General features: G+C 45.5%; 1 protein-coding gene across 1 annotated transcript in view; it reads right to left on the bottom strand.

Moving 5' to 3' along the window:
* efnb3b (ephrin-B3b) overlaps positions 1-15,970 on the bottom strand; it is a 95,186-nt gene that overhangs the window by 41,645 nt on the left and 37,571 nt on the right. The window contains exon 2 of the mRNA XM_080519283.1: positions 6,342-6,631. Coding sequence (XP_080375409.1) covers positions 6,342-6,631 — 290 coding nt within the window. The remainder of the gene's footprint in view (positions 1-6,341; positions 6,632-15,970) is intronic.

Genomic DNA, 15,970 nt, shown 5'->3' with positions numbered 1-15,970 from the left:
GTGTGTGTGTGTGTGCTATTTTAAGACGATTTGTGTGCACTTGCAACCACAGGCCCCCACTTGTGTGCCTGTGTGTGTGTGAGTGCATATATTTATGAGAAAGCCCATGTGCATGGTGATGTGAGGATGCATATGTTAGTGCAAGCATCAAGGAAGATTACTGACTGTGTGTGTGTGTGTGTGTGTGTGTGTGTGTGTGTGTGTGTGTGTGTGTGTGTGTGTGTGTGTGTGTGTGTGTGTGTGTGTGTGTGTGTGTGTGTGTGTGTGTGTGTGTGTGTGTGTGTGTGTGTGTGTGTGTGTGTGACAAAGTCTCACACACACACACACACACACACGGCTATGAGGTCGTGTGTATGTTGACTGTGAGCCCGAAATCATTGAGTGAAAGCCGGTGTGCGTGCGTGTCCCGTTCCCGTGACGACAGCGGAGGTGATTGGAAGTGACCACGTCGTTTGAGCGCGGCCCAGCAGGCGAGGCGCTGCGGCCGCGTATCGGCAGACACTCACATCCCATTGGCGTCACACCGCGCACACACCGGCGAACCTGTCTGTCTGCAGTCATCTTCCATCTAACTCACCCCCCCACCCCCACCCACCCCCCCTTTCCTACTCATACACTTTGATCCTCTCATCTCCAAACATGAACTGTATATTCAAACTTTTTTTTTTTTCTTCCCTTCCTTCTCGCAAGTCAGTCGGTCTGCATCTTTTCCACTCTCCACTTTTAACTCCCATTCAAAGGAAACAACATTGGTTTGACTGCTGGCCATGTCACGTACTTGTCATGTCGCTTTTGAGCCACTTTTAATATATTTTGTGTGGCGTTTGCCACATAGTAGCAGGAAAACAAACCAGCAGCTGTTACTAATAACTGACTGGCCAATGGAAGTTCTTGTCAGCCATACGTCTGCAAATAAAGTCGAACTGAACCAACTTGAATGACGTCGAGGTAGAAGATGGGAGTGAATCCAAACTAACTGCTGAATTTAAGATGTTTTGTATCATGTATAAATTAAAATATTCACTTTTTGTATCGTTACAGGTTGTCTGAGGTCAGTAAATATGTCCCATTATGAGTTTAAACACGGGATCTGGATGAGTAACATAATCTTTTAAAAACATTTAGTAGCTAAGGGCGTGTTTGTTGATGGTACACAGTTAAACTCGACATTTCAAGTACATCCTGGTTCGACCTGAGTTGACTCAAGAAAAAGTAATATAAAGATATATGTTTATTATAAATGTATCCTCAGTGTTTCATGGAAAAAAGGGCGATAATATATTTATACTGGTTTCTTGTTGACTGTCATGCTTATCATTTTTTTCCCCCACAAACCCTATTGTACCCTTGTATATATGTATTTGTGTGTATTTTTTTTTTATCCTTATATTTATAGATTTATCCTTTGTATTATTCTGTGGGTACTGTGCACTATGATAATCTTTTAATGTTGTTGTAATTGTACAATGACAATAAACTATTCTATTCTATTAAGTTACTGTCGCTTGTTTTAGAGCTTATTAATAATTGTCATTGTCACCTGTTTTGCTAGTGTACTCCAATGTTGCCTTTAAAAATGATTACATGCCAACGTTTCAAGTGAAATCGCCTCGTTTTAGTGTTTTCATTTCAGAAAAGTTTCGCATTTACACTGCAAAGTTTGGAAAACACAACAAATGAACGTTTTTAGTTTTCACTTGAAAAAGCTGTCGTGAAAAAAACCCGGCAACTTGGAGCCCGCTGTCTGACTGCTGAATGAAACAAGACGATGGTGGAAACCTTCAGTCTCGGCAACCACACAAAAGCGGGAGTCGTCCAAATCAATGCAATGTGCAGTTTTCCAGGTCTGCTCTGGATTCTCCACACATCGCCTCCAAACATGCGTTGTTCCTCCATCTTCATATGAAAACGGTTTCAGAGTCGTGCATGTGGGTGATTAAAAGTAACTAGAGTACTGCCTCTCATCGTGATTCTTCTTTGTTGAATATCAGAGAGTGCTTCCACCAAAAGAAATGCCAAATTGTTGCCAAATATAGAAATTAGTCGCAGCCTTGCTGCGTTGGGACAAAGCGAGAGAGGATGGCGCTTTGTAATTTGGATTTCCTGACCCTTTAAAAACGACCTGATCTCCTCATATGATGTGTGCACAGAGATGGTATCCTCTGTTAAAAGAAGAAGAAGAAAGAAAAAAAAAAAACACCCCCGCCGACGGCGCATGTGTTTCTGTGTGTGTCCGACCAGACCCTGGCGCCTGATTTCAAAGGATTCATTAGAAGCAGTGAAAGACTTGATCTGCATTTTGGGGTGATGCTCTGAGCACGGCTGTCTGTGTGTGGCGCGGTTTGAATGGCGAGGGAGACGAGGAGAAACTAAAAAGGGGCGAGAGAGAGAGAGAGAGGGGGGAGAACAAGAGAGAGAGGGTTTACGTAAACTCTGACCTCGTGTTATGAATGAAAACATCAATCATTAAGTATAACAAATCAATTTTTTCCACTCCTTCTCCCCTCTCCCCGGGATGCGGAAGTGAAGAATTACATTTAATGGGATTCGAGTAATCTGATTACAAAGCAGAGGCATCTGTGATGCATTAGTGACAGCAGAAAGCCCGAGAAAGTTTTGCGCTCTGCTCGAGAGACTTCCCGGAACCAGAGACATTAGTTTTGATGGCCGACGTTCGTCACGACGTTAAAAAAACCGAACCACGCGGAGCTTTCAGTACGATTTCAAGTAGCTGTTTGTTTACCGTTGTGGCAACTTGTGAGACAAACGGATCACCTCAGCGGGCTTCAGGCTAATAACAGGTCATCTGTAACGGGCTTAACTTTGGAATTAACCTCCACAACCTCGTTTCCTTCCTCCCGTAACCGGCATCCAGCGCGGTCCGCACAACGGTTGTGGGCCCGCAAGTCTGCGGCGGCGTGCAAATTAAATCACGCCGGGCTATAGGTTAATTAAAACAAGATTTCCCTGCGGTTTCTGCATTGCACTGTCCGTTTACTGGTATTGCTCGATATGTATAAGCGCCTTTCCTGTGTGTGTGTGTGTGTGTGTGTGTGTGTGTGTGTGTGTGTGGTGGTGGTGGTGGGGGGGGTGGGGGGGGTTAGCACTCACATGTATCAGCTATCTGCAACAGGAAACAACAGTTAATTATCTCACAGCCTCATTACGAGCACCGAAGCTGGGGCGAGAGGCCATTCCTCCCTGTTGCTCACGATATGCAATGTTATCGACAAACTCTGCCCCCCCCTCCCCCCATGTCCCCCGCCCCCCCTCGCCCCTCTCCCAATCTCACTTCCCTCGTCGAATGTGACTAAACCTGTGTGCGAGCGTAGGAGTGAGCGTGTGTGACCTTGTGTTGCAGTCGTCATCGACCGGACTGGAGCTGTCAATCGATCAGTCTGGGGCTGTGTGTGGAGATAAAGGTGTTTCTGTTTTTGGACACCTGGTTGTCAGGTGGGAGCACAAAAAAAAAAAAAAAAAAGAGGCGAGCAAAGAAGAAGACGGGGAAATAGAAAAGAGCTTTTTGGGAAAACAGGGATTTACTCCTGCTTTCTAGTCTGGCAAAAATGTTTTCCGAGTGTATTGAATTATATAGAATTTGAGTTTAAAGGCAGATTAAAAAGTGAAGTTTCCTGCCACTCTGGCTTTGTGCACAACAAGTGCCGAAAAAAAAACTGTGCGAATGTGAGTTTGACATGTAATCACTACCTGCTCCGTCCTGTAAGACGGTGTTTAGAGACCCGGCATCGGGAGCATGTACGTGGACTATCTTTGGAAAATACTGCAGTAAAGTACAAATACCTGCAGGATTTTCTGTTGTGCATTGATGAAGCATTTTATACTTCCACTGGGTGTGTTCAAGACGTAATCACTACTCAACGGTGTAAGATGATATTTGGACAATGTGAGGAAAGCTCCAGGCTGAAAGGAGATAAAGTGGAACCATTCACTAAAACTGCAGAAATCTGGCGACAGCTTTTTCTCTGTAAGCTCTTAACAAGCTGTTGGTTTAACCCATGGCAGTCCAAATACACTAAATAGAATCTGCGGACATCTATATATGGGATGATCATACTCTGTAAGACGCTACAGTAATGACGATGTGTCCCATTAAATCAACATGTTCACAGTTTGCGCGGTATAGGATTATTTAATTCTCATTTTGTATCATAACTGTCTCGTACACCATCATTTTATTGGTAAAAAATGAACAACATCATTACAATGTTTTGTTATGTATGTATACATGTCACCAGTAATAATCACTTATTGCACCGAGATGCATGTCGAACCATTTGTTTAAGTATTTTTTGTGACTTATCTCTATTAATATGCATCTAATCAACATAATCTCACAGATTATGGTTTTCATATGCAAATTCACCCATTTCTATGGAGAAAAAATATGTGTTTTTAGAGAACAATTAAATTTTCCCCCCATTTCACTTGTTTCTACATCTTTGACATGTCTGCAGGGGCATGCTGGGTAATACAAACAACGGCATCGTTCCATTTGAATCGCATTAAATAAATCTGCATTTTATTTAAGGCTATTTAAAAGCTGTTTATACAGAAACAGAGCGGCCTATCTGCTGTGAACATATGTAGAAAATCTATGTTTTACTTCTGTAAACTCAAGACTGGATTGCAGCACGAAGGTTAAATGAATAATGATTTTTTTTTTTTAAACCTTTTCATGTACGAATTGAGTTTTCTTTTTTTTTTGGTGAGCATTTTGATGGTTGCTCAGGCTGTTAAACATCCGTCACTCACTAAATCCGGTATCAGCAGGTATCAGGTTGCATTAATTTTCTTCCCTGCTTATTAGACCAGAATTCCAGAGTGCATATCCAAAAACACACACACACACACACACACACACAGACAGAGTGTGTATACAGTGTTACTGCACTGTGCTATCTCACCTGCTCAAATCTAATCTGAGACAAATACTTGCATGCTGATATTGAAGCAAGACGAAGAAATCTGCCCGGTCCCTCACCTCTCCTCAGTATGAGGACTGATAGTGGGAGAAAATAAAGACCAAGCACACCCGAAACCTCCGAACAAATATAGAACACAAAGGGGCATGAGGGACTTCAGAGACTTCCAGAGATTTTATATGTTCTTTGTCTCTCGCCTGCTCTCCCTCCATCTCTCCATCTCTGTCCCGGCTCCCTCTTCCTCCTCCTGGCTCTCCACATTCTATCGTTTTATTTTTTTATTTTTTTTTTACTTTTCTTTTCTTCCCAGCAGCAGACAAAAAAGAAATGAAAAGAGCACTTGCACACCTGAGTGAATCGAGCCCACAGGTGCGTGGGAGGAGAGCTGTGGGAATCAAACAGGGTCTCTCTCCCTCTTTTTTCTTTGTCTATCCGGCTCACTCTCTCGTTCCTGAGGTGTTTTTTTTTCCCTTTACTTGTGTTTGTATTGGAAACTCGTGGGCGTGTGGGTATACATGCACGTCAGCACGCTCCTCGTGTGTGTTTACGTGCACTGCTCTGACTGTAAGCACTGCATGCTTTCTGCTCCTGGTGTGTGTTAAGAAAGAAAAGAAAAAAAAAAAGAAAAAAACCCAACCCTGTAGGTTTCGGGCTGACGCGACCTTTACATGCAGATCGTTCCGTCCGATACCAACGCTCTCGCCTCCGTGACCTCATCGGGTCTTCACACAATCCAGCCACTCCAAACAAACCTTTTGGAATAAACCAAAACAAAGTGAGCCTCACCATCTGCGGTCACCGTGAGCCCAGCAGTAACAATAAACAGGCCCGGGGCCGACACAGCAGCCCGGCAAGACAAAGACCCGCTGATGACAGACACACACTCAGAGAGAGGCACCAGTGTAACCAAATTTTTCCAAACACTCAAACCCACACATGTGGGAAAGTCCAGGGGCAGTGCGAGAAATTACAAGAAACGAGAGTCGAGTTCTCCTCAAGTTTACAGCGGAGACGTCGTGTGAAGTTTAGTTAATCCTGCAAGAGGTGAAGCGAAAGGTGAAATGAATTAAAGTGGGTAACTCCAGCGAGGGAATCCTATATCATCTCCATGCTCATCTGGGGATTTCTTTTTTTTTTTTTTTTTTAAACAGTGTTTGTCCTGTAGTTTATCCGCCTGTGGACAGGATCACCCACAATTCTCAAACCTAATTACTGTAAACACGCCCATCCAATCAGCACCATCATCGGCGAAATAAACAAACACACTCAGGCACAATCACAAATCAGCCCCGCAATCAAAACAACCCCCCCCCCCCTACAACGCCACCCACACGCTGCAACAGGGCTCGACGCACACGCCCACATCTGGAGTGTTTTGGACCCGTCTCCTCCACTCACCGATGATGTAGTAGTCGTGCATGCTCTTGAACTCGTGGCCCCACAGGTTGGGCGAGAACTCCTGGAACTTGATGGTGAAGCGGCGCTCGCGGGTGGGCTCGTCGCAGGTGAGGACGATGCTGGCCGTTTCCGTGACCTCGCAGTGGTCCGCCTGCTCCCGCGACGACACCAGGTACAGCTTGTAGAACTCGTACTCCGGCGTGGAGCGGACGGTGTCCAGGGGAGGGCAGATGAGGTCCAGCCGGTCCCCGATCTGAGGGTACAGGACGTAGCCTTTGTCGTCCCTGAACCTGCGGCAGGGAAAGAAGACGGGGAAACGGTGAGAAGAAAGCAAATGAAGGAATATTTTCACGCCTTTATAAACCAGCTCGGAGCCACCTGTCCTTTCTCCTATATGAGCAACAGATGGCTCCTTCGGCTCACTCATTTTCTCCCAACTTCTCACTGGGAACAGGTGCCTTTACAGAGGAACTGCTGTGCAGTTAACTGCACAAATAAAGTTTTAACACACAAGCTCGCACAATCCCCTGCTGACCTTCCCTGAGGTGGTGGAGAAAAAAAAGGAGAAAAAAAAAACCGTAGGAAAACATAACCACCGGAGGATGATCCACGCAGGGAAAATAACCGCCGTTAGAGCCAGAAAGGCTGCAGTTATTAGAAACACATTAATCTGCGATGTTTTCGCTTCTAAAAGACCCTGAAGGAATTCATTCAGAGATGTTTTTGAGTGATCAGTATACTGCGCCTTCGAGACTCAATATACAAAGTCGTGAAATATATGCAGAGACAAGAGAGAAGAAGGAGCAGCTCCATCGGCTTTAAAAGGACTGATTTCAGACTAAAACATGCACTTGATGTGGATAGTGCCTATTGACAGAAAGGAGTTGACAATTGGTCAGTAAATGGACGGAGGAGCAAACGCCATCCTCTTACCATCAGTGCAGAACTCTACAACGTGTGGGTCTTTATAGCCTCACAGAAAATTCTCCAGCGAAAAAAGGACTTAAACATGGCACAACAAATCAATTTCAAAACAAAATCAAAACAATTATAGTACAAGGCAAATAGCTAAAATGGCTGCATCCATTGCAAATTTGAACAGGCAAAAAACTAACAATGACCACAAATGCTACAACAATGAAACTCCATACACCTTAATGGGCTTTGTGGTCTTCATTTTATATGTTAAATACATTTTACAGCTCCAGATAATAGTATATTTGAAGCGAAGTGACACTAACCCTTACCCTAACCAACTGCCTGCTTGCACCTGGTTGGCTGCTCTTACCACCCAAAGCATTGCTGGGTCTTCCTAGTTTGAACCTTCATTTACTCTTTCAATCGTCAGAAAGTTGATCGACTGAGCTGGAGTCACTTCGCACCCGCTGTAAAAGTTGCTCGCCCTCCACTGGCAGCAGAGTTCAGGGCACTTTGGCGCATGAACGTGGTCACCCGATGATTGAAAAGCCAATCTCTGCAGCTGGAGGACGTCGCACTATACCACCCGAGCCGAGGCCGAGCTGGGGCTACTCAACCACAGCCTGCAAGGTAAATCTACACTCAATAAATAAGGAAGCGGGGCGCCCAAAAAAAAAAAAAAAGCCTCGTGAAAACAGAATCCAATGGCAACTTTAATATTTAACCTGTTTTCTGACCAAACACCCACTCTTTCTTACTGCAGCCCAATGCTGGGAGGAAAAAAAAAAAATCACATGTATGGACTTTTTACAGCTGAGGAACAGATGTGTATCATGTTCAGAAAGCTTCACATAGATTCCTTGAGGTCCAATAAGTAATCCAAAGGAGTACATTAGTGTAGATTAGTATTTTTTTTAAGTTTAAGTCTCTTGGCTTCCTATCTGACAGAGTTTGGAAATAAAACCCTCTTCGGTTTAATTCCTGGATGCCTATCAGGGTCATGATTATGGCATTTAATCCCAACGGATGAGCCAAGATAGCACTAATATAGCCGTTTGCGTAACTTCAGACTTAACCAAGCACATACGAGCAATTTACGAGCCTCTGAATCTGGGGAAAAAAATGGGAAAAACAGTATAAATTCCTCAAAACGACTCCCATCATTGCGTGATCTCTTGGGCCGAATCACACACATTTAGGCAACTCTGTGTGATCTCATCTTGTAGCTCGTGTCACATTTTATCACTTCCAGTCACTGAACCTCTCATGCCTCCTCTTGGTGAACACAGAACCCCAGGGGACAGAGAGGGACTTGTACTGTGCGAGCTATTAGTTTTATTCAAGAGCGTATTGGTATACTGTCTAAGAAAACAAATATCTTGGACAAATCCATATATTTCATATGGGGTTTTTTTGCAGCTATTTAAAAAAAGAACTTCTGGTTCTGATGCAATTAGCCTGAATGTTTGTATGGTAGTGGTTGTGGACATACAGTAAACAACTTTCACGTGTTATACGTAAATGAACGCACACAGGCGAAGTGAAGCTCAAATCCTGTTAACATCAAACCACTAGAAAAAAAAAAACATCTGCAACTTCTTTCTTCTGAACTTTTTTCTTCTCAATTCGCATTTTCTCATTGAGCTCATTTTTCCTTTTTTCTTTCTTATTTTTTTTTCTTTTTTTATCTCTCGCTCGTATATTTGGAAGTGAGAACTGAGGCATGTCCGTGGAGGAAGAAAACAGGCGCAATACTATCGCAGCGGATCAACAAAACAAAGCTGCCGGTGCCAAATCTCAGGTATGTACAGTTAATTAGTTTGCTAATTAGCTGTCTTGATGTGGGTCCATCATTGCTATGAGGAATGTGTTTGTTTATAGCCTCGCTAACAATCTGACACCTGTCATCTGCAGGGAACCTGAAATGATTCTAATCCAACCGGATGACTACATTTAACAGAAGCGCGCTTGGGTATGGTCTACTACTACGACGACACTTTGATGTAGGAAGGCCACGATGTGGTTAAACGGGTTTTCCTCGGGTAAACGCCGAGGAATTATTCCGCAGGAGAAATTGAAATTAATTCTGCCCACACGAGGAACTCGGCGGCGGCTTCCGGAGACCTTCGCGGTGCAGAGGAGGTGAAACGCAGCAGTTGAGGGACACAAAGTAGACAAAATGAGTCAGACTCCGTCATCCCCGCCTCCTTACAGCACACAGCCAACTCTTGCTGATGAGGCCAAATACTATGAGTTATCAACTTCGCTCCCGAGGCCCGGGATGACTTTAGCGCACCACGCAAGCATGCTTGGCTAACGGGGGGTGGGGGGGGGGCACCCGTTGCGCCTTTATCTCAGGTTAAAATAAATGTCACCGCTGACAGGGTGAGGGGAAGTGTTTATCGCGGTAAAAGTTTTAACGGAGGAAGGAGATCTCGCTGGATTTATTTCCTCCGTCGGTTACCATTCTGGCTGAATCTTAAGTGACACTTTGATGTGGAAGTGGGAGGAAGAAGCAGAATGCCTGTAATGTTAAGGAGCTCATTCTCCGTTACCTCTGACTCAGACGCCGTCTGCACTTCCAACAGATCCGCATAAACTCTCGGGAGTGCATCGCTAAAACCTGCTTAATTATTCTCTCTGTTCTGCTGTCAGACAACCGTTTGAGCATGAAAAATAAACAATGCAGGATCACAAAGCAAATGTTACGTAATAGTAATGTCAAAAAAAAAAAAAAACGGCCAAAATAAATTCTGAAACTGTCACATAAGCAACAAGTGACACTTCCATTTGTTCAATTTAAAAAAAAAAAAAAAAAAGCTTACCCTTTGGTAGCTTAAATGAGTTGTGATTATAGCTTTTCCTTTATGCTCTGCTTTGGAAGCCAACCAAAGATAATGCCAATTAATGAGTAACAATATGAGGTAATACTGAAAATAAGCCAATGTCATTGTTTTTTGCGGTGATAATGTTTTCCCATTTGTTTTAGCAGTACAGATTAAGCCGACGCTCCAGTAAGTTCATACAGCTCATTCACACAGTTTGCTGAAGACAGATTTTGAAGCCCTCGCTTAAAAGTAAAGCATCAGACCCTACAGATATACACATTAAATATCTAGTGCATGTTAACCTTAAAAAAAAAAAAGAAACTGCATCCTCTCACAATAAAACTCAGCAGTGTCTTTATTAGACCTCCCACGCATTCGCGGTTCCACCGCCACGGTGCAGCTGAGACAACCTTGACGACTTGTTATCCTCCCAGACGACACCAGCTTTTAAAAGCAGCAGGTTTTGTCAAGTAAGAAGTACAATCAGTTAAGAGTATCCCTAAAAATACAAATGCATTGTTTTCTTTGGTGTGTTTTTACTTCTTTCTAACTCAAACGACACAAGGTTTCCTGGTTCTACCATTAAGCTGGAAGAATCTCGCTCGCCCTCTAGTTCGCACATGAATTATTTGGCACCGGGTTTTTCTTTCTTGTCGTACCTGTCAAGTCCAAGAACAACTTTTCCACGCACGGGCTTTCATGAAACATGTCAGCAGCTGTGCTCGCGTCCCCCCAAGGCCGTGCTTACGCAATACTATCAAACATCTTAAAGGTAATATTAATGGGCAAACTCAGAGCAGACTAATAAGATATGAACCATTTTTTATCATTTATTGCTTGGAATCATATACTGTAAAATGTATGCAAATACCAACATAACAAAGCAGAAAGCTCCATTTACATGACATGTCAAGTCAAAATGCATAGTTTTTGCATTTTTGTTTTCGAAAAGTTTTGTGTTTATGCGCCAACGTTTTGACAACAATGTCCATTTATGCAGAAACAACAGAAATGCTGAAAACAATGTAGTTAGCATGCCAGGCCATCAGTTGGCGTTTTTTGTGTGTGTGTGTGTGTGTGTGTGTGTGTGTGTGTGTGTGTGTGTGTGTGTGTGTGTGTGTGTGTGTGTGTGTGTGTGTGTGTGTGTGTGTGTGTGTGTGTGTGTGTGTGTGTGTGTGTGTGTGTGTGTGTGTGTGTGTGTGTGTGTGTGTGTGTGTGTGTGTGTGTGTGTGCATTTTCACTTGAAAACACTGTTGTGTCAATGGGGCCCCGGTCTTTAAGATCTACTCTCTTAAGTGTTGACGTATCGTCCAATGTTCAGACGAATGGTTTGTAATCGAGCTCAGTTCAGTAATGATATATTCAATAACAGAGGAAACGGCTGAAACATACAAGGAAATGGTTCTAAAGGACCAGGACAGAAACAACAAACAACACCAACAGCATGGACTGTGTTATTACCAAATGTTTCCCGTTGTATTTTCTATCAAGGACAAGAAATCCTTTACAAGTATTCATTAGTGGAGGCGATTGTTTCAAAAGGTCCATGATGTCCTCTTTGGATAGTACCACTCAAAAATTGTTGCCAACACTTACTCGTTCATCCAGTCATATATAAAAGTGCTCGCCTTCCATCAGATTTTTGGTTTCTGTGTCTTGGACATGAAAGCACGTCGACTCGAAGCGCTGGTGATCAAACCACAAACATCACATGACACCAGCCACTACCACTGGAGCTACAGCCTCCCCTATATGAGGACTCCTGATAAGGCCCATGGCCCCATGCAGACATTTCAGATAAGATAAAACATTCTGCAAAGTTCTGGAATTGCAACACTGCGCTATGGAAGTCCCCCGAGGAGAAAACCTCCAGCCCCATTGGGAGGGGAGAGTTTTTCTGTTGGAATTCAACTCTCCGGCCGCTTCCTCCTCTACCCGGCAGACTCGCAGGCTACATCTTCCGTCTTAGCGCCTTACACCTGCTATAAATTGAGACGCAAGCGTTATCTGTTGGCGGGTTTTGGCTGGCGGCGTGCACTGGAGGGGGAACTTGAGAGAGTGCAGCCGGAGCTGGAGCCCAGGCGGGCCCAGAGGCCTGCTGGGAAGCCACTGTTCCACTTCTCATTACCCGGGTCACTCGGGGTTATCAGGCAATACTTAGAGTGGAGAGGCAGGCACTCAGCTTCACTCAACACGTACACACACACACACACACACACACACACATATTTCACCTTCCTGGCGGCTTCAGACTGGCGAGCACTCGCAGCATTTATAGAGTACGAACTGTAAACACGCCGGTGGCTCCTGAGGGCTCCGCAGCAGAGCCTAAACAGACAAAATCTATTCAACACACTCACACAGGCCCATACAAATGCCCTTCTGCTAAACACAAAATGTTTGCCCGAGCACATCCACCCACATCCTAACACACAGGTTTACTTTTCCCTAAACAGGAATGCTGAAGCCCACCGACACACACACACACACACACACTTAAAAAAAAAAAAAACAAGCACCTTTTGCTTCCTGCATGACGCATTTTGTGAGTGGTATCTGATGGTACCTTGAGTCAGAGCCGAGCTGCAATGCAGAATGGCAAGGAAAACACACACACACACACACAAATGCATGCACGGAAACGAGAGAGAGAGAGAGAGAGAGAGGATGGTATGAGAGGTAAAATGCCACTGGGCAGGTGCAGTGCTTGAAAAGAAAGACAGGAAAGAAATACAGAGGAATCAGTGAAGTGAGAAAGAGAGGGACGTGGAAAAAAAAAATTAGGCAAGGTATGTGGCAACAACAAAGACGTGGTGAACAAGCAGAAAAGGAAAACACAGAGACAAAAACGAAACATCACACACAGATGGAGAGATCATAATATCTAACGGGGGGCCGACTGAGAGAAAAAGCAAATAAAAAGAGTGATATCTAGTGGATTCCAGCGCCGATCTCGCAACAGAACTCAATTTTCTCATAGGCTCCATGTTCAGGGTGTCAGATTTGCCGAGTTAACCCGGGTTAACCCGGTGTGTGTGTGAGAGGATGATCGTGTGCACCGTAAACGGGACAAGGTGGGGCGACCTTGTCCCGATCTCATGGCGCCGCGGAGCTCGACTAAAGCGTTATGTATTTATCTCCAAATTCACACTTTCCTCCTCCTTTGCACGAGGTCTTCAGTGTCAACAAACCACTCAAACACAACCGCAGTAACTCAGGATCGCTTACGCACTCTTAACGGGACGTATTTTGTGAGCCGTGGCGAATCCCTCCGGGATGGTCAGAGGGGAGTAGCGGATGGGAATGAGGGAATGGGGGGGGGGGTGGGGAGTGAAGTGAGGTGAACTTATAAACAACTTTATAGAGTTCATCTGAGACCACATCTAAATAAATCATCCTATTCAGCCGCGGCCCAGCGCAGCATTACAATTTCCCTTTACTCGTCTTTTTCTGGCCACAATTGGCTCCCAGAGAGACGCTCTCTCGTCACATCCCTGAGTGTCTCTACGTGTTTTTCTTCTAATCCTCGCTCACTCTCACTCTCTCATCTCTCTCTCTCTCTCTCTCTCTCTCTGTCTGTCCACTCTCCCTCTCTCTCTTTCTGCAGCCATCTCTTTTTCTCAGCCGTTAACAATAGGGCCATTCATGTGGCCACACTTTGAAACATGGCGTGGAAGGGTTGAAGGAGGCCAGAGGTGACACTGGCGGGGAGGGGAGCGAGTTCCCCCCCACCGTCTTTTCTTCTCTGGAGCTCTTTTATGAGCGGAGAAACATCATTTTCTCAACCCAAGCGTCGCCCCGCCGCGACCCCCGAAGACTCAAGTGTCAGTCTGCGTGACCCCCCCCCCCCCCCCCCCTCCCCTCTTCCCCGGACCTCTCACACCTCCTGCCTCCCAGCCTCCACCCTACTTCCCCACGCCACTCTTCCTTTAAGGTCCTCCTCAACCGACATTCAGACGACTTTCTTTCATCATTTCTCTTTGTGTCAACCCTTCAATGTTGGAGCTTGTTCACGTGTGCGTCCCCCCCCCCACCCCCCCCACACACCCCCGTCCATCTGCATGCACGTCTGCCGTCGTACCTGCTCCGGGGCGGCAGATCGGACAGCCCCGACATTTCCCAGATTCCACAGCGGCAACCCGAGCCATGTCCAGACCAAAGCCGGGCACACAGGTGCAGCAGGCGGGGGGGCGGGGGGGAGCAGGGAGACAAGGGAGACAAGGGGTGGGTGCAAATGTATGTCTGTGTGAACATGAGAATATAAAGAGGAGCAGCGAGGGAGGGAGGAGAGGGAGAGGGAGGGGGGGGGGCGCGAATCTGTGAGAGGAAACTCTGAAACCATAGCATAGTCGACGTGATGAAGCACTGAATCGAAACACATCAGGACGGAGAGAAAGAGAGAGAAAGTGGGAAAAATAACGTCAAGCGCAAACAAAAAGGGGAAGAAAAATGAAGGAAAAAAGGACAGTGGACTTGGCAGCGAGCACAAAATAAACTAAAAATGAAAATCGGCGTGGAGGATTTACTCGAAACTCTCCTCAACTTTGACCTTCTCCGTCCTCAGAGGAGGAGGAGGAGGAGGAGGGAGGGAGGTGCTTCGTCCTTGAGCTAACTGCAACCCGGTGTGAGTGGGAAAGACAGCAGAGGACCGATCTATTAAGAGAATAATAAACGGCGGCGGTGTTCGGTTCTGCGGCGGGGGAGATTTATGACGGGCCTCGCGCATAAAGCTGTCTGCACTAATCTCATGGTATACACAGTGTAATCACACACACACACACACACACACACATACAGGGGCTCTCTGATCAGACCCCACCAACACGCCTCCGCCCGGGCCTTTAATGTACACATGCTGTCAGACGCACGGCGGGTGGGGTGGGGTGGGGGGTGGGGTTGCGCGTATGGGTACAACAGCGGTAAAACCGATCGGCCACGGAGGGAGGTACACGCACGCCATAGGAGGACGGAGCTGCAACACCTGCAGGCCATCTAGTAGTCTGAAGCAAACCCGCTGGGTCTCATTTGGCTGAGAGGTGCTTTCCAAAGAACGCCACAATGAGCAAACACACGCAGACCGGCCGGAAAACCTCCATTTCTGAACGTGTCACTGGAGCCCACATGGAATCTTGGAGAGAGAAAAAAAAAAAACCTCAATCCCAATGAAGCGAGATTGAAACTTTCAACCAATTCTAATTAATTTCCTTCCAACGCGCTTTTAAATGAATCCCCCATCAAACAAGTGGGAAAGTCTCGAAAGACGGGAGGTAGGGATGGGGGGGATGGGGGGGGGCGCGGCTCCTTGGTTATGAATAAAATGATTCAAAAGATTTGGAAATGTAAAATTATCTCACTCCACTGACAGACTGTTTTACCTACTTGAAGGAAAATATTATTTCAAGCCTCGGCGCTGGATTAAATCACTTGCTGTGATTTTTTTTTTTTTTCTTTGCTACGCACCAACGCGTAGAAGGGGCTGCTGCAGCTATCGTTTTCCACTCTTCTGCTGGAGCAATCAGCGCCCCTATATACATGCTGCGGGAACACCAACAACATCTAATGCGAAACACATGCTCAGGAGTATATAAAACATGACGGTGCAATCTGTCTTCGACACGGCATTCGCAGAAACGGCAGCTCCATCAAGCTGACCCGCCGCGCTCTCGGCGAGTCTCACCTCCATCTTTTTTTTTTTTTTTTTCCTCCCGCCGCTCCGTCTGATGGGTTTTACAATGAGAGAATCAGGAGCTTAGAAAATTTTTCACTCATATTGTGCTCTTTTTATCTTGACCTCATCTTTGATCGGCTGCGTTACTGAAAGCGGCTTTTCAGTGAGGGTACAAGCTACTTGAAGACCACCCCCCCACACACACACACTCTTTT

The sequence above is a fragment of the Blennius ocellaris genome (assembly GCF_963422515.1).
Source record: "Blennius ocellaris genome assembly, chromosome: 23".
Classification (NCBI taxonomy): Eukaryota; Metazoa; Chordata; class Actinopteri; order Blenniiformes; family Blenniidae; genus Blennius; species Blennius ocellaris.
This window is presented reverse-complemented; position numbering and strand designations above follow the sequence as displayed.